The sequence below is a fragment of the Pristiophorus japonicus genome, chromosome 21 (assembly GCF_044704955.1).
Source record: "Pristiophorus japonicus isolate sPriJap1 chromosome 21, sPriJap1.hap1, whole genome shotgun sequence".
In the NCBI taxonomy this organism is placed as follows: Eukaryota; Metazoa; Chordata; class Chondrichthyes; family Pristiophoridae; genus Pristiophorus; species Pristiophorus japonicus.
The window spans coordinates 38,672,663-38,691,575 of NC_091997.1; the positions used below are offsets into that span (position 1 = coordinate 38,672,663).

Genomic DNA, 18,913 nt, shown 5'->3' on the forward strand with positions numbered 1-18,913 from the left:
CATCTTATCCTCTAGCATAGATCAGGCGAGAGTTAGTTGCTATTTAAGGTCATCCTTTAAGCTCATCATTTCTCCGTTAAACCCTCTGTTCTCATTAGCTCTCCCTGACAGAATCTTGCAGCACAGGGGGGCGGCCATTTGCCCAATCATGCCTGGGTCTGCTCTTTGAAAGAGCTATCCAATTAGTCCCACTCTTTTTCAATAGCCCTGCAAATGTTTCCTTTTCAAGTATTTATCCAATTACCTTTTGAAAGGTATAGGTTGTACCTCTCCAGTCCTGCACCCTTGGGACCTGACTGGTGCCGGTCAGAGAATTTTCTGGACCATGGAGGTCACACCGACCCTATCGGTCAGCAGTACCCTAGACTTACCGGGTACTGCTGATAATGACCCGGCCACGTTCTGCGCATGCGCTGCGCCGAAGCCGACTGCGCAGCATTTCTCAGGCCCAGCTTCAGCGCCTCCGTCAGCCACCATGCTCCTCGCTCCCTCTCCGCACCGACCCGACCTGAACACTGGAGGCAATGGGGATAATAGCAGCCAGCCCCAGGACGCAGGTTGCGACACCCCTGTCGGGAATGATTCCGGACCAGGGATGTTGCCGGACCAAAGAGTCCCAGACTGGAGAAGTACAACCTGTATTGAATCTGCTTTCTCAACCTTCAGGCAGTGCATTCCAAATCGTAACAATACGCTGCATAAATGATCTTCAATCCGTGTTCTCTGGTTACCAACCCTGACAGTGGAAGCCCTTTTCCCTTTGTACTTTCTTAAAACCTATCATCATTTTGAATACCTCTATTAAATCTCCACGTAATCTCTGCTCCAAGGAGAACAGTCCTAAAGTTTGGTGCCCAAAATTGGATACAATACTCCAGCTGGGGCCTAACTAGTGATTTATAAAGGTTTAGCATAACTTACACCTATAACCCAGTTGGGAATAGCCTCACTAAGCCAGAAGGTTGTGTGTTTAAGCCCCACTAAAAGCTTGAACACATCATGAACTGGACACTTCAGTGTTGTACTGAGGGAATGCAGAACTGCCAGATAAGATATTAAACTGAAGGCCCAAAAATAAAAGATCCTGTAACATTATTTGAAAAGTAGGGAGTTCTCCCGGAGTCCACACTCATCAAACACTCGTAAAAACAGATTATCTGGCCATTCACTCATTTGCTGTTTATGGGACCTTGCAGTGTGCAAACTGGCTGCACTTCAGAAGTAATTCTTTGATTGTAAAGTACATAAGAAATAGGAGCAGGAGTAGGCTGCTCAAGCCTGCTCTGCCATTCAATGAGATCATGGCTGATCTACTTCAACTCCATTTGCCTGTACTGTCCCCATATCCCTTGATTCCCTTAATATCCAAAAATCTGTCTTGAATATACTCAAAGACTGAGCCTCCACAGCCCTCTGGGACAGAGAATTCCAAAGATTCACCACCCTCAGTGAAGAAATTTCTCATCAGTCCTAAATGGCCAACCTCTTATTCTGAGACAGTGAGCCCTAGTAAAGCACGATTGTCCAAAACACTAGCCACATGTGGCTATTTGGGAACCCAGATGTGACTAATTACATTTTTAATTAGTAAATGATACATGATTAATTGACACTGCCCTCGGGCATATGGTCTCAATACTCATTCGTATGCATGTGTACTGTATGTGTTTGTTGGTAAAACGGTAAGACGAAAAGCAGAGCGAGTGTTCTTTGATCATTCTATCTGCTTTACTTCCTTGGTCATTGCTTATTGGTTATTTGCACGTCTACCTTCTCAACAATCACTGAGGAAGTCCAAGTCCTGCTCACAACTGCTGGACAAAAACATAGAAGCCGCACCAAGATGTTTGGTGTTATGGGGAGCGGGCAGGGAAGTGGAGTTGTGGCCAGGATCAGATCAGCCATGATCTTATTGAATAGCGGAGCAGACTCGAGGGGCCAAATGGCCTACTCCCGTCCCTATTTCTTATGTTCTAATGAATTGATGGCAGGATTCAAAACTTTGGTGAAAGATAAAGACTGCAAAGTTCAGCACTGAACGTGGATCGAGGTGTTTGCTAAGTAAATATATGCGTTAAGTGCATTTACCCGACTTGTCTGAGTATGTGTAAACCGATTTCTACTAAAGTTAGTGCACCTGGCGTCACTGCAACTTCAGTTGTGTTTAGTCAGCAATTTCTATTGGACAACACTATCGCAAAGGTTATCCTAAGGATGTGGTAAGGTACTATAGAATGCAAGTTCTTCTCTTTATTCTTTCTAAAACAAATGCTATAGTCCTACCTGAGTAGGGTCTACCTCCCCCTGGATAATATTGAGAATGGCAATGTAGCAGTGGGTAGTTTGTCGATCTCTGCCAGTGGACACCATCACATTCTTCGGTTGCAACAATCTTCGCATGACGTCCAGAACTGTTGTTTTACGCACACTTGCGACCTAAAAACAAAACATGCAGCAGCTTTTAAAAATGGACTTGCCCCATTCCATCTCACATTTGAACAGACACCATCATATAGACACCGCAAATAACAAAAGACCCACAGGCTTCTCATTAAACAGTGCCGAATATGCAAATATATCTTAATAACTTGCACAAGTTTAGAAGACAGCCAGATCTTTGCAGCTTTAATATTAATGTATCTTCTCTATTTTTCTCCTCTGAATTTTCCTTCTACATTCCAAATACTCTCTGCTATATGGTCTTCCCTGCATTCTCATTGCTGGCATCAAGACTGCTCGAACAGATCCTTAAAACTGTAAAAATTCTCACCTCCCTTGGTTTCCCCTTCCTGCTCGGCTTTTAAAACTCAAGCTTAACACGAGTTAATCAATACTTTCTGATTTACCTCATTTTACTCTGTTCAACTTGGTGGTGTCCTGTACGGCAGACACAACCATGTATCTAGTTTCCCAGTACAAAAAAATCTCCACTCACACATGTACAATCCTCAGATCAGTAAAAAGCAAACCACCGCAACAATGCAGAAGAAACAAAGTGGTCCCTCCCAGGGCTGGTAATACAAAACCACATTCTAAAAGGCAAGGTTACAATATGGGCCCAGGAATGCTGAAAGCACTTACCATAAATCTGCATCATGGACTTCCACTTAAAAAAAAAAGTCTTTTTTCAGGATTGCTCAAAGGTAATCTGCATGCTTTTCATTTACCGAGGCACATGTACTTGGCTAAATTAAGTCAAGGACATCTCCTTTCAGTGAGTTCAAATCATGCTACTGAAACTACCAAGTGTTTGCTTAAGCTGGCAGACTCCAGTTAAATCCTATTCAGTGTTTGCCTTTCAAATTTATTATTGACGTGATTTGATTGACTGCTGAGGGCATTAATACCCATTTGCCTCAGCCTGCTTATGATTGAGAAATAGCTTACATTAATGTAATGTACATTCTGCAGAGCAGTTACACTTAACTGTTTACTTTGTGAATAATAGAACTTTGCACACAAATACCATGCCATTGATTATTTTTAGATATGGGACCATCACTAAAGACCCCTTCAATTGTGGTTATGGTTAAACGGCACTGCTGGATATATATCTATGTAGTGATGGAGAAATGCTTATTTATAAACACTGCTTTAATGTATCAAAAGACAAAATTAAGCTTTTTGAAATATTTAAGATTTAATTAAAGGGAAAAGGTGCTTTTCAACACTGATTTTTAAATATATGTCCCAAATGTAACAAAAACACTATGTAGGTTTTGATGTGTATAATTGAAGTTGTACTGCTAATGAATATAAGTGAATAGAAACATAGAAACATAGAAAATAGATGCAGGAGTAGGCCATTCGGCCCTTTGAGCCTGCACCGCCATTCAATGAGTTCATGGCTGAACATGCAACTTCAGTACCCCATTCCTGCTTTCTCGCCATACCCCTTGATCCCCCTAGTAGTAAGGACTACATCTAACTCCTTTTTGTTGAATTAATCCATCGGATGAATGAAAGCTATGGAAGTGGACATTTAAGCGCAGACTACTTCTGCGCAGCTTCCAGTTCGATAGCAACAGTCACACTGTAAAAATAATCCATCACCATTAAACCCAAATTATCAGAGGAAATTCCTTGAAATACTTTTGTTGCAAAATATTTGCGCTAAAGAGTGAGGGAAGGTCAGCGTTGCAGGTAAATGAAGATTTTCTATTTCTGGTACCCAAGTGTCACAATGAAGCAACTCCCTCAGTCGGTGCAACAGGGACAGGCGGAGGCTAAACTTCCCTTTATTCTGCATCAGCAGTGGTCCTGTGCCCTAAACCGAGACCCCTTGGCCCTCCCTAGCAGATCGCACGTGCGACCATTGTACATCATTCCCATCCGAATGGCTTGTTAATCTGATTAGCGATTAGAATGATAATTGTTTAAGTGAGAGCTGAATTATAGTCAGTTTTGTGATGCGTGTCTGTCCAAACTCATTTCACATGAGACCTTTGCAAAACGGGGAGATGGTCTTTCCACCAGAAATGAGTTGATTTGAACTCAGGCCCCAAAGACTAAAGAACACAGTGCTGATTAATCCATCCCCGTCCTTTTTCTGATTACAATGGACAAGACTCATCACTTCAAACAGCAGCTCAGCTCCAGCACACAGCTTTCCATGGCACCCAGATTCTGCTGTGTCGTCACATAATTAATTACAAGAACAAAAAAAAGACACTTATGGGTTTTATTCTCCAATGATTAGTAGACTCTGCAAGGAGAGTTGGGAGGAAAAGGGAAGTCTCTACAGTTTTGTTTTTACAAGCAGCCTAAATTAAAATGACACAGGCAAGCTAAAGAAAATAACTGCTCACAACTTCTTTACCCAGAAAGTGGTGAGAATGTGAAACTTGCTATCACAGGGAGTGGTTAAGGCGAATAGGATAGATGCATTTAAGGGGAAGTTAGATAAAACACATGAGGAAGAAAGGAATCGAAAGATATGCTGATGGCATGAGATTAAGTTGGGCAGGAGGAGGCTCGTGTGGTGCATAAACACAGACATGGACCATTTGGCTGAATGGCCTGTTTCTGCACTGCAAATTCTGTGTAAAACACAATTAGATGTCAATAAATTGATGATTTCTGCACAGTTTGAGAGTCACACTGATTCCGGTTTCCTCCTTTGTGCAAAACAAGTCCTGTCTCTGGACTTGTACTTAAAAAAAAAAGTTAATGTTTTGCAACAGGAACTTACGCACACAGCGGGGAAAAGAACTAAAAGCTTGAAAGTGCAATTTATTGGCAAGGCCGGTGGTATGACTGGACGACATAAGGTCACATCTACGATCAGTGTAAACAAAGGTTTCAAAAATACATTTGGAAAAATGTGTCCATTTTGCCAGCTCTTTGTAAAGAAATCACTGTCACGATTTGTCAGAAAAAAAAAATATATACACATGTACATATACATATATTTTAAAAATCAAAACGAGCTCATGAGTGGTTTAGCTGGTTGGACGGTACCACAATCAGTTAGAGGCTCCAGAGCATGGCGACGGCCTTGCAGATCCCCACGTCATGGTAATTGAAGTAGCAGAGGCCAGCGAAGGGGACAGCTGACAGGATATGGAGGCCTGTGTTAGCCAGCTTCACCTTGGTCTCTCCGTGTACATAATCCGTGATGATTTGTCCATAGCCCCAGTGACCATGGAGAGTGACAGCCGCAGCCAGCGAGTAATCCATGGCAGATCCCGGGCAGAAGTAGGCAGCAGGGATGGGGCCCAGTAACGCTATGCTCACTATCCGTTCACTAGTCCAGTGCAAAGAAGCAGCTCTGGAACCAGCAAAATGGCTGGGAGACGTGTGAATCTGCAAAGCCAGAAGTACTTGGGGCTGCTGGGTCTTTCTGGAATCAACAAGAGGTCCGGCCACCAATGATTTACTGAAGAACGGTGGCTTAAAGCCACGTCTGCACACCGGTGCCAGCCTGAGCACAGCCGCCATGTCTCACACTCCCTTTGCATACTTTGCAGGAAAAGCAACTACGTATAATTTCAGAAACATACACCAGTTGGTAACCTGCTTTCACTGCCTCAGGCTCCTTCTGTCACATATAATGAAACGTTTGGGTTAGATAAGACTGGGTCAGGGGTAAAGGACAACGCCTCCCGATGAGCAGCTCTAGTGTGTTCTAAGGTGCAGGCCATGTGTGAAGTGTTAACTCGCAGCATGACTAACTTCACCTACATGACTGAGCCCGTCATATGTCAGTTTAACAAATCTCTCCAGCAATGTAAAATCCTTAAATGTGACTTTGTGATTTTCAGGAAAAGCGTAAGAATGCTCTGGAAAAACATTCCAAGTTGTCCAACTATTTTAAGCTGGCAAAACACATCAAAGTCACACTCTGTAAAGGTGTGAGATGCAGAATGGTCACTGACTTTTGAAAACCAAGTACTCCATCAATTTTATAAAGAGTTATACGATGAAAGTTCTTACCAGTTTTCAAAAGTATCCCAAATTTCATCAATGTGCAGTTTGACACTGGCCAATGAAGGGACATCTGCCCCCATTGTATAAATCATTTTGCAACCCCTTCTGATGCAAGAGGTGAGAATGCTACCAAGTGAGCCAAACTGACACTCATACTATTCATTGTGGCACATCAGTAAATTCACAAGTTTCTTTTCCAGCAGCAGGGCTGATCACTTCTGGACCAGTATGTATCCATTCTCTCAGAACATCTGAGTCAAACAAGCTTCTTGCTCAAATCTCTCAGCAAGGGTATTGTTCCATTCAATTGGTGGCCGGTAGTCGGGGAAATTTATACTTTATCTTATGGACAACAATGGTGCCTGCCAAATTTTCTGAACACACATCTGGATATTTGCCTTCTAAAATGACCCTGTCTGTAACATGCAGGAGGTTTCAGCACCCAGAGTGAAGTCTGCCTCTTGCACAAGCAAGAGAATTGTAACTGCTGATGAAAACAGTCAACTTTTTATATATAAATGTACAACTTGAGCTACTTTTTACTTTCTAACGTTTCTAGATTTATAGGCATTTGAGTGTTCATGTGTCAGCACAAACAATTCACTGCCTCTAGCTGTCCTCTCACCAGAGGGCTTCTAATAGTGTGTTCATACCTGAAAACGTTCAGTACTCAAAGTATTGTGCAGAATTCAGGCATATTCTGGGTCTTAACAGCTGCTGTAACCTGTCAGTCATTCTTAAAACATGCAAAACTGATCACGTGCAAGTCCTTTAAGGAAACTGCGGTTTGCAAGCTCAACCATCCAGCACCATCCACCCAACACTCTGATCTTCGGCAATTTTGCAGTCAGTCTCTGAAAGAGGCTAAATCAAAGACATCAAACCAAACAATAAACAAAAACAGCTTCAAATGCACAATACTAAAGATTGTTCAAGCGTAAGAGGAGAGAGATTAACACACACACTACACTTTGGTATACCCGCTTGGAAAGCAAGCTTCCTGCACGTTTTCGTCTTTCTGCAACAACCTAGATGAATATAATTGTACATTAAATATTTGTCAACTAAAACAATGTCCTGTATAAGCATTCATGATCCAGCACTGATGCTTTAAATACTATGGCAGAAACTTTCCTACAGTGAGTACACTTCAAAAAGTACTTAACTGGCTGTAAAGCGCTTTGGGACGTCTGGTGCTCATGAAAGGCGCTATATAAATGCAAGTCTTTCTTTGAAACTTCCTCGGAGCCTTGGGATGTTTTATACTTTAAAAGGCACTATATAAGAGCAAGCTGTTGTTGAGCCTGGGGCAGAGTACTTCCTCTAGGGAGAGGGGCGAGCTGTAATGAAACAAAAGTAGTTGGCCCTGGCAGGATGGATTCGTCCACTGGAATTCCTGCTGCTCCCACTGGCAGGATACCGGTGTTCAGTAGAGTGGAGCTGCAGATGTGGGACTTCCAGGCTGGATTCAATGCATAAAATACAACATTTTGGCCACTATGAAATTGGTCCATTTATAAAGGAAGCCAATTCCAAATTTGCTCACATGTTTGAGGCAAGTTTAGTGCTCACATAGCTGGCAAACATCACATTATCCTGCACCCTCAAGATGTGCTGATACTGGTCCAGGTACCTGTCACTTGGTAGAATGGGACCTGCTGCTTCCTGAACCATTTTATCAGTGCTGCAATATAAATTGAATATTTAGAGACACTATCCTACCAGGCCAGTAGCAATATTATAGGCTCAGCAAAGCAATGTCACAGCGCCGGGTTAGCCAAAGTAAGTCACTAGCAGTTTCCATAGCTTGTTCAATATTTTAATTTTTAAATTAGCACTGTTGAAAACAAAATATGGCATGATGTGCTGTGCAATGTGGAATGGATGTCACAAATCCATGTCAGGAAAGTGGAGGGCACTGTCCCTTTAAGAAATGATGCACTGTCACAGTGGATGTAATCACAAATCAATTAAATATTACTGTTAAATTAATAATAACCACTTAGCTAAACTGGAGCCTAATCACAGCAAAGACATATTATCAATCAACACATACCGACTGATCTGTGGTAAGAGGAGTGTAGCCGGTCATAAGGAAGTGAAGTCTAGGAGTGGGAATGAGGGATGCAATCAGTCCGATCAGATCATTGTTCATGTATCCAGGGTACCTCAGTGTGGTGGTACTTGCAGACATGATAGTGGAGACCTATTAAAGAAATCACATAGCAATGCTGCAAGGTCACATTGCAGCTATACAGCAATATCTGGAACTAGAGTGCTTCCAGCAGATCATTTTAACGCATCAATAGTGCTAGCTAAGTGTACCTTAATTAAAGAGGCAGAGCTAATGGCAATGATTGCATTGGGAAACAGGAACTGGAAACCTCCATTCTTCATCTGAACGAACGTAGGAACATAACCATAAAGGGCCAGAAAAGGCTGTGTGGTAATTTTGCCTGTTACCAAAATATCTACACAATACTTTCAGGTTTTTCTCATTATACCTGCCTCCCTGTGCAGTCCGTTCCGCATGTCCACATTCTGGGCACCGCACTTTAGGAAGGATGTGAAGGCCTTGGAGAGGGTGCAGAAAAGATTTATGAGAATGGTTCCAGGGCTGAGGGACTTCAGTTACATGGATAGACTGGAGAAGCTGGGGTTGTTCTCCTTGGAGCAGAGAAAGTTGAAGGGAGATTTGATCGAGGTGTTCAAAATCATGAGGGGTCTGGACAGAGTAGATAGAGAGAAACTGTTCCCATTGGCGGAAGGGTCAAGAATCAGAGGACACAGATTTAAGGCGATTGGCAGAAGAACCAAAGGCGACATGAGGGAAAACTGTTTTACGCAGCGAGTGGTTAGGATCTGGAATGCACGGCCTGAAAGGGTGGTGGAGGCAGATTCAATCACGGCTTTCAAAAGGGAATTGGATTAAGTATCTGAGAGAAAAATGCAGGGCTATGGGGAAAGGGCGGGGGAGTGGGACTGGCTGAGATGCTCTTGCAGAGAGCCGCCGATGGGCTCGATGGTTACAGCTTCTCACGTGCTGTAACCATTCTATGATCCTATGTTCAGTGTCAAATATTGTGTGTGCCAGCTGGGGCTCAGTGGTAGCACTCTCACATCAGTGTCAGAAGATCAGGGGTCTAAGCCCCACTCCAGAGACTTGGACAGAAAATCTAGGCTGACACTTGAATGCAGTAGGAGTGCTGCACCGTCTGAAGGGCAGTAAAGGCATCAGAGGTCTTTCGGATGAGACGTTATCCGAGCCCCCATCTGCCCTCTCCGGTGGACGTAAAAGATCCCACGGCATAATTTCAAAGAAGGCCCGGGAAATTCTCCCTGGTGTCCTGGCCAGTAGTTATCCCTCAACCACTATCAATTAAAAAAAGACTATCTGGGTTTGTGAGAACTTGTGTGCAAATTGACCACTGCACTTCCTACAACAGTGACAATACTTTAAAAGTGGACTTGAGTATAAAAAGCATCATTTCAAAGTTTACAGATCACATGGAACTCAAAAATGTAGTCAACAGTGAGGAGGACTGTAAAAGACTTCAGAAGACAGGCAGACTGGTGAAATGGGCAGATGCAAGTTAACACAGAGAAGTGTGAGGAGTTTCATTTTGGTAAGAAGAATGAGGAGAGGCAATATGAACTAAATGGTGCAAAGTTAAAGGTGTGCAGGAAGAGAGAGACCTGGGGGTGTATGTACACAAATCTTTGACGGTGGCAGGACAAGTTGAGAAGGCTGTTAAACAGGCACATGGGATCCTGGGTTTTATACTAGAGATACCTTTACTAAACACTGGTGGTTCAATTCAGGGCACCACACTTGAGGAAGGATGTTAAGGCCTTAGAGAGGGTGCAGAAGAGATTTACGAGAATGGTCCCTGGGAGGACAGACGCACAAACATTAGTGGCCTCGTCTAGGCCAACATCCCCAGCATTGACCACTCTTGATCAACTCCGCTGGGCAGGCCACATAGTTCTCATGCCAGACACGAGACTCCCCAAGCAAGCGCTCTACTCGGAAATCGGCACGGCAAACGAGCCAAAGGCAGGCAGAAAAAACGTTACAAGCACACCCTCAAAGCCTCCCTGATAAAGTGCGACATCCCCACTGACACCTGGGAGTCCTTGGCCATAGATCGCCCTAAGTGGAGGAAGTGCATTCGGGAGGGCGCTGAGCTCCTTGAGTATCATCGCCAAGAGCAAGCAGAAATCAAGCTCAGGCAGCAGAAAGAGCATGTGGCAAACCAGGCTCCCTGCACATCCTTTCCCTCAACGACTATCTGTCCGACCTGTGACAGAGACTATGGTTCTCGCATTGGACTGTACAGCCACTTAAAAATTCATGCTAAGAGTGGAAGCAAGTCTTCCTCGATTCCGAGGGACTGCATATGATGATGATTGAGGATGCGTGACTTCAGTTATGTAGAGAGACTGTCAAAGCTGGGCTGGTTCTCCTTAGAGCAGAGGAGGTTAGGGGGAGATTTGATAGGTGTTCAAAATAATGAAGGTTTTGATAAAATAATGAGAAACTGTTTCCAGTGGCAGAAGGGTCATTAACCAGAGGACACAGATTTAAGGTGATTGGCAAAAGAACTAGAGGCGACACGAGTTGTTGTGATCGGGAACGCGCTGCCTGAAAGGGCGGTGGAAGCAGATTCAATTGTGACTTTCAAAAGACAATTGGATAAATACTTGAAGGGAAAACATTGCAGGGCAATGGGGAAAAAGCGGGGAGTGAGATTAGTTGGATAGCTCTACCATCGAGCCGGCACAGATGATGAGCCAAATGGCCTCCCTCTGTGCTCTATCATTCTATGATTGGCTGCAAAGCACTTCAGGACATCCTGAGGCTGTGAAAGGCGCTATATCAATGCAAGTTCTTTCGTTATAACACAAACCGAGCCTCTGTATTCCTTTGACTCTGGCCTTGTGTGCTTCCCCCTTCCCTTTGCCCACCGTTGGCAGTCGTGCCTTCAGCCGCTTAGGTCCCACCCTCCTTTTCATGTTGAACCTATGTTGTAGTTATTTTTCCCAATCTTATAAATTGACCCTTATTTTTTCTGTTTTTTCTCTTTTTTGCTGTAGTTACCAAACTCAGTTTTAAACATATCAATATTTTAGCCCTTGGTGCTTCGGAAGGTAAGCACACCACCTGCTTGCCACAAAACACGCCAACCAGCCATAGCTGAGGAGTTGGGCTGGTGCAACAGGTCTCATACAACAGAAGTCTCTCAAGTGAAAGATCAGAAACAGCACTCTCATTCTCCAGCTTGCTTGTGCCCAATCAGCAATAATTCACCACAGTGCAAGATCACTGAATCCTGATGACCAGATTATGAAGACATTCTTTGGTTGGAAGACAATCAAAGTGCATTAGCTTCTCTTGGACACCAATTAATTTATTCAGATTCAGCTACATGACCACACATCCCTACGTATCTATAAGCACTGTCTTGCGGGACATGGCAACACACTCTTAATGCAGTTGTACAGGGCCTTGGTGAGGCCACACCTGGAGTACTGTGTACAGTTTTGGTCTCCTAATCTGAGGAAGGACATTCTTGCTATTGAGGGAGTACAACGAAGGTTCACCGGACTGATTCCCGGGATGGCAGATCTGACATATGAGGAAAGACTGGATCGACTAGGCTTATATTCATTGGAATTTAGAAGAATGAGAGGGGATCTCATAGAAACATAAAATTCTGATGGGATTGGACAGGTTAGATGCAAGAAGAATGTTCCCGATGTTGGGGAAGTCTAGAACCAGGGGTCACAGTCTAAGGATAAGGGGTAAGCCATTTAGGACCAAGATGTGGAGAAATTTCTTCACTCACGAGAATTGTGAACCTGTGGAATTCTCTACCACAGAAAGTTGTTGAGGCCAGTTCGTTAGATATATTCAAAAGGGAGTTAGATGTGGCCCTTATGGCTAAATGGATCAAGGGGTATGGAGAGAAAGCAGGAATGGGGTACTGAAGTTGCATGATCATATTGAATGGAGGTGTAGGCTCGAAGGGCCGAATGGCCTACTCCTACACCTATTTTCTCTGTTTCTAATAGTTCCAGGGACGAGGGATTACAGTTATGTGGATAGACTGGAGAAGCTGGGGTTGATCTCAGAGCAGAGAAGGTTAAGAGGACAGTTGATAGGTGTTTATAATTATGAAGGTTTTCATAGAATCATAGAAATTTATAGCACGGAAGGCCATTTCGGCCCATCGTGTCCGCGCCGGCCGACAAAGCTATCCAGTCTAATCCCACTTTCCAGCTCTTGGTCCATAGCCTCATAGGTTACGGCACTTTAAGTACTTTTTAAGAAGTGGTGAGGGTTTCTGCCTCTACCAACCTTTCAGGCAGTGAGTTCCAGACCCCCACCACCCTCTGGGTGAAGAAATTCCCCTCAAATCCCCACTAAACCTATTACTTTAAATCTATGCCCCCTGGTTGTTGACACCTCTGCTAAGTGAAATAGGTCCTTCCTATCCACTCTATCGAAAGGCCGAATGGCCTACTACTGCACCTATTTTCTATCTGGGCCCCTCATAATATTATACACCTCAATCAGGTCTCCCCTCAGCCTCCTCTGTTCTAAAGAAAACAAACCCAGTCTATCCAATATTTCCTCAGCTAAAATTCTCCAGTCCAGGCAACATTCTTGTAAATCTCCTCTGTACCCTTTCCAGTGCAATCATATCTTTCCTGTAATGTAGTGACCAGAAATGCATGCAGTACTCTAGCTGTGGCCTGACTAGTGTTTTATACAGTTCAAGCATAACCTCCCTGCTCTTGTATTCCATGCCTTCTTAACCACCTTATCCACCTGTCCTGCTACCTTCAGGGATCTGTGGACACGCACTCCAAGGTCCCTTTGTTCATCTGCACTGCTCAAGTGTCCTACCATTTAATGTGTATTCCCTTGCCTTGTTAACCCTCTCTAAATGCATTACCCCACACTTCTCCAGATTGAATTCCATTTGCCACTGTTCTGCCCACCTGACCTATTCATTGATAGCTTCCTGCAGTCTACAGCTTTCTTCTTCATTATCAACCACACAGCTGATTGTAGTAACATCTGCAAACTTTTTAATCATACCCCCTGTATTCAAGTCTAAATCATTTTTTAGATGGAGTAAATAAAGAGAAACTGTTTACAATGACTGAAAGATCGATAACGAGAGGGCGCAGATTTAAGGCGATTGGCAAAAGAACCAGAGGCAACATGAGGAAAAACTTCTTTATGCAACGAGTGGTTCAGATTTGGAATGCACTGCCTGGTAGTAGCCTTCAAAGGGGAAGTGGATAAATGAGAGAAAAGCACAGGGATATGAGGAATGAGAGAGCGGGACGGACTGGATTGCTCTTCGAAAGACTCGATGGGCCGAATGGCCTCCTTCTGTGCTGTACTATTCTATGATTCTTGCAGGACATGACAATACACTTAATATGATTCTTAATAGTCTGCTCCAGCTGGGTTATACTTATGCCTCCATCTTTCTCTTCCTTCCCCACCACCCCATAGTGCATCACACCTGCATCAACGAATGCTTTATTAATGCCCGACAACAATAGAACCCATCCACAATAATGATCATTAGCCTTTACCCACCAGCTGGTTGATCTGAGAGAAGGTGGGGTTCGGAATATGCAGTCTGTCCGTTGCAATCCGATTCAGTGCTGTGTTGTCCAGAACAACCTTAAAAATCAAAACAGCAGCTTTAATGGCCTGCGCAATACAACATACCATTCTATCTCCTCCCCAGAACTCGGTGCATGACACTACCCCCTCCAGACTACTGCACCAAGTCCAGGCATCCACCTGCAGTCACTTACCACACAGTCTGCATTCTGGGTCAGTCTCTTCAGGGTCAGGAGCGAGTTATAAGGTTGCACCACGACATCACTCATCTCATCCTGATTCGGGAACACCGAGTAGGTCTGCACGAGCTTCTTTGGGTACCTGTACAGATTTAACACTTTTCAGCATTCGGAACAATTTTCTAAAACTTTTAGAATATTCAGACTGTTACACTCAGTTTACCAAACAAAACACTACTACATGACTCTCACACAGGTCCTGCTACCTATTCATCAAAGATTGGCCAAGGAAAGCTGAGAAGTGCTGACAAGCCACGGCCATTTCCCCATTCCCCAGCTAGAGGAAGGAGCACAGAATGTCAAGATTGCCTGCTGGAGGACCAGTGTCGAGAGGCCCAGACACCTGCCCAGAGCTAAATAAACTGCTTGCGCCCTCAACTGTGTCCATCATCCCAGTTGATGGAAGGGATCTAGTGTGTTAATGGGCCCTAGATCATCTAACCCACTCTCCTCAGCTGTAGGGGGGAGGGGGTGGAGGAGAGAGGAGAGCGCGAAAAGGTAGGGCATTGAATACCATATTAAGACATCTGAGAAATATCTCAATGCTTCAGATCAATGATTTTTGAAGTACAGTCAGTGCTGCGTATAGACAGACTGATGGTGAATCTTGAGCTATTTTGGTCATTTTCACGCCGTTGCCAAGCAATCAATTTATACATTCTTTAGCGGACAACCTTCAATGACTTAGATGAAGGGACAGAGTGTAATGTATCCAAGTTTGCTGATGATACATAGCTAGGTGGGAAGGTAAGCTGTGAGGAGGACACAAAAACTGCAAAAGGATATAGCTCGGTTAAGTGATTGGGCAAAAAGGAGGCAGATGGAGTATAATGCGGGGAAATGTGAAATTATCCATTTTGATAGGATGAATGGAAAAGCAGAATTTTTTTTTTATATAAAGGTGAGAGACTAGTGAATGTTAGTATTGAATAAGGGGTCGGCCATTTAGGACGTAGATGAGGAGAAACTTCTTCACTCAGAGGGTGGTGAATCTTTGGAATTCTCTGCCCCAGAGGGCTGTGAAGGCTCAGTCTTTGAGTAAATTCAAGGCAGAGATCGATAGATTTTTGGATATTAAGGGATATGAGGATAGTGCAGGAAAGTGGAGTTGAGGTAGAAGATCAGCCATGATCTCAATGAATGGCAGAATAGGCTCGACGGGCCGAATGGCCTACCCCTGCTCCTAATTCTTATGTTCTTGTGTTGAGAGAGATTTGGGCGTCCTTGTACACAAATCACAGAACGTTATTATACAGGGCATTGGTGAGACCACACCTGGAGTACTGTGCAGTTTTGGTTTCCTTACACAAGGAAGGCCCGAGGGCTGTGGATGCTCAGTTGATGATTATAGTCACGACTGAGATCGATAGATAGCTTGAGCAGAGCTTGGAGACAGCTGGGTAAATCGCAAGTGGAGTGGTGATAGTCGGAATCAGTGGAGAGAAGGAAGGGGTTTCTCACGTCTAACTGAAAAGGAGGACTCCAAGTTAAGTATCTCGATATCTAATATATAGTTTCTTTGTGTTTAGTATCTCTGTGGTTCTTGTTACACTTTAGTAAATTTATATTTTCTCTCGCTAAGTTAGGTCAGTGGGTAAAGTTTAGTTAGCAGTCTATTAAATAGAGGCATGGCAGAGCACCTCACTACCATCAAATTCACATCCTATGCCTGCTTCCTGGACAATCACATGTGCAGGAAGTGTCGTCAGCTGGAGGAGCTCGAGCACTGAGTTTCGGAGCTTGAGCAGCGGCTGGCGTCATTGCAGTGTATCCGCGAGGCTTACTAGTTTGCAGGCAGAGAGGGAATGGGTGACTGCCAGACAGACAAGGAGGACCAGGCAGATAGTGCAGGAGACCACGGAGTGATGTTGCTATCGAACCGGTATTCTGTTCTGAATACTGGTGAGGGCGATGGTTCCTCTGTGGAGTACAGCCTGAGCCAAGTCCACGGCACCATGGATGGCTCAGCTGTACAGGAGGGGGGCGGAGGGAGGAAGAATTTCAAAAAATAAATAGTGATAGGGGATTCAATAGTTAGGGGAACAGACAAGTGTTTCTGCGGCCGCAGATATGACTCCGGGATGGTCTACATAAGAAATAGGAGGTGTAGGCCATTCGGCCCCTCGATCCTGCTCCGCCATTCAGTAAGATCATGGCCTCAACTCCACTTTCCTGCCCGCTCCCCATAACCTTGGACTCCCCTCTAGTTCAAAAATCTGTCTATCTTCACCTTAAATATATTCAAAGACCCAGCCTCCACAGCTCTCTGGAGTAGAGAATTCCAAAGATTCACAACCCTCAGAGAAGAAATTCCTCCTCATCTTCGTCTTAAATGGGCGACCCCTTATTCGGAAACTAAGCCCCCACCCCAGCTCTAGATTCCCCCACGCAGGGAAACACCCTCTCTGCATCTAGCCTGTCAAGGCCCCTCAGAATCTTATGTTTCAATAAGATCACCTCTCATTCTTCTAAACGCCAATGAATTTATGCCCAACCTGCTCAACCTTTCCTCCTAAGACAGCCCCTTCATCTCAGGAATCAACCTCGTGAACCTTCTCTGAACTGCCTCTAATGCAAGAATATCCCTCCTTAAAATAAGACCAAAACTGTGTCTCACCAACCCCCTGTATAGTTGTAGCAGGACTTCCCTGCTTTTATACTCTATCCCCCTTGCAATAAAGGCCAACATTTGCCTCCCTGATCACTTGCTGTACCTGCATGCTAACTTTTTGTGTTTCATGTATGAGGCCATCCAGATACTTCTGTCAGCATTCTGTAGTCTCTCTCAATTTAAATAATATTTTTCTTTTTTATTCTTCCTACCAAAGTGGATAATCTCACACTTTCCTACATTATACTCCATCTGCCAATTTTTTGCCCACTCACTTAGCCTGTCTATATCCCTTTGCAGATTTCCTGTGTCCTCCTCACAACTTGCTTTCCCACCATTTTTGTATTGTCAGCAAATTTGGCTACAGTACACTCAGTCCCTTCATCCAAGTCATTCGAAGTGTGTTGCCTCCCTGGTGCCAGTGCCATGGATGTCACTGAACGGTTGCAGGGCATTTGGAGGGGAAAGGTGAACAATCAGAGGGCGTGGTCCATATCGGTACCAATAACATAAGTAGAAAGAGGGATGAGATCCTGCAGGCAGATTTTAGAGAGCTAGGAAAGGGATTAATAAGCAGGACTTTAAAGGTAGTAATCTTCGGATTACCCCGGTATCACATGCTAGTGAGGACAGAGGGATTTGGCAATGCCTAATGGTTTATCCTTCAATGCAAGGAGTCTCGGGAATAAGCCAGATGAGCTGGGGACACAGATAGACACTTGGGAGTATGACACTATAGCTATTACTGAGACACGGCTGAAAGAAGGGCAGGAATGGCAGCTCAACATTCCTGGTTACAGGGTTTTCAGACGGGATAAAGAGGGGATAAAAAAGGAGGGGTGGTCGCAGTATTGATTAAAGAAACAATTACAGCTGTGAGGAGGGATGATATGTTTTAAGGATAATTAAATGAGGCGACATGGGTTGAACTGAAGAACAAAAAGGGGCGATCACACTGCTGGGAGTGTACTATAGACCCCCAAACAGTCAGAGGGAGATAGAAGAGCAAATATGTAGGCACATTTTGAGAAGTGCAAAAACAAGGCAGCAATAGTAGGGGATTTCAACTACCCTAACATTAAATGGGATAGAGTCAGTGTAAAAGGTATAGAGGGCACATAATTCTTAAAATGCATTCAGGAGAACATTTTTTTAGTCAGTACGTAGCAAGCCCAAGAGAGGGGCGGTTCTAAACTTAATTTTCAGGAATGAAGCTGGGCAAGTGGAAGGGCTACCAGTGGGAGAGCATTTTGGTAGCAGTGATCGTAATTCAGTTAGATTTAGCGTAGTTATGGAAAAGGATCAAGATAGATCAGGAGTAAAAGTTCTCGACTGAGAAAAGGCCAATTGTACTAAGCGAAGATGTGATTTAGCAAAAGTGTACTGGAAACAATTACTTGAAGGTAAATCAGTGTCAGGGCAGTGGGAGGCATTCAAGGAGGAAATAGTGAGGTTTCAGAGCAAATATGTTCCCACAAAGAAAAAGGGTGAGACTCCCCAATCTAAAAACCCCTGGATGTCAAGGGGCATACAGGGTAGGATAAGGCAAAAAAGGGATGCTACTGAGAGCTAAATACTGCAGAAACCCAAGAAAAGTATAGAAAGTGCAGGGGTGATATTTAAGAAGGATATTAGGAAAGCAAAGGCAGGGCATGAAAAAACATTTGACAAGTAAAATCAAGGAAAACCCAAAAATGTTTTATAAATACATAAAGAGCAAGAGGATAATTAAAGAGTGGGGCCTGTTAGATACCATAAAGGAAGCTTGTGTGTGGAGGCGGAAGATGTGGGTATGGTTCTTAATGAATACTTTGCGTCTGTCATCACAAAAAAAGAGATGATGCATATTGTAGTTAAGGGGGAGGTGTGTGAAATATCAGATGAGATAAACATAGAGAGAGAGGAAGTATTAAGGGGTTTAGCATCTTTGAAAGTAGATAAATCACCATGCCCGGATGAAATGTATCCCAGGCTGTTAAGAGT

The 18,913-nt window shown here is 43.9% G+C and overlaps 2 protein-coding genes across 2 annotated transcripts in view; both read right to left on the minus strand.

The window, feature by feature from the left end:
* tubg1 (tubulin, gamma 1) overlaps window positions 1-18,913 on the minus strand; it is a 73,705-nt gene that overhangs the window by 16,098 nt on the left and 38,694 nt on the right. The window contains exons 6-9 of the mRNA XM_070864062.1: window positions 14,275-14,401; window positions 14,051-14,137; window positions 8,486-8,635; window positions 2,284-2,436 (exon numbers count right to left, since the gene is read on the minus strand). Coding sequence (XP_070720163.1) covers window positions 2,284-2,436; window positions 8,486-8,635; window positions 14,051-14,137; window positions 14,275-14,401 — 517 coding nt within the window. The remainder of the gene's footprint in view (window positions 1-2,283; window positions 2,437-8,485; window positions 8,636-14,050; window positions 14,138-14,274; window positions 14,402-18,913) is intronic.
* LOC139233652 (succinate dehydrogenase [ubiquinone] cytochrome b small subunit B, mitochondrial-like) lies at window positions 5,435-5,940 on the minus strand. Its single transcript, XM_070864061.1, has one exon. It carries the CDS (start codon window positions 5,938-5,940, stop codon window positions 5,470-5,472), a length of 471 nt encoding a protein of 156 aa, XP_070720162.1. The 3' UTR covers window positions 5,435-5,469.

Bases quoted from the DNA above. Each gene is read 5' to 3' on its own strand.
- LOC139233652 (XM_070864061.1), bottom strand. From the start codon at position 5,940: ATGGCGGCTGTGCTCAGGCTGGCACCGGTGTGCAGACGTGGCTTTAAG.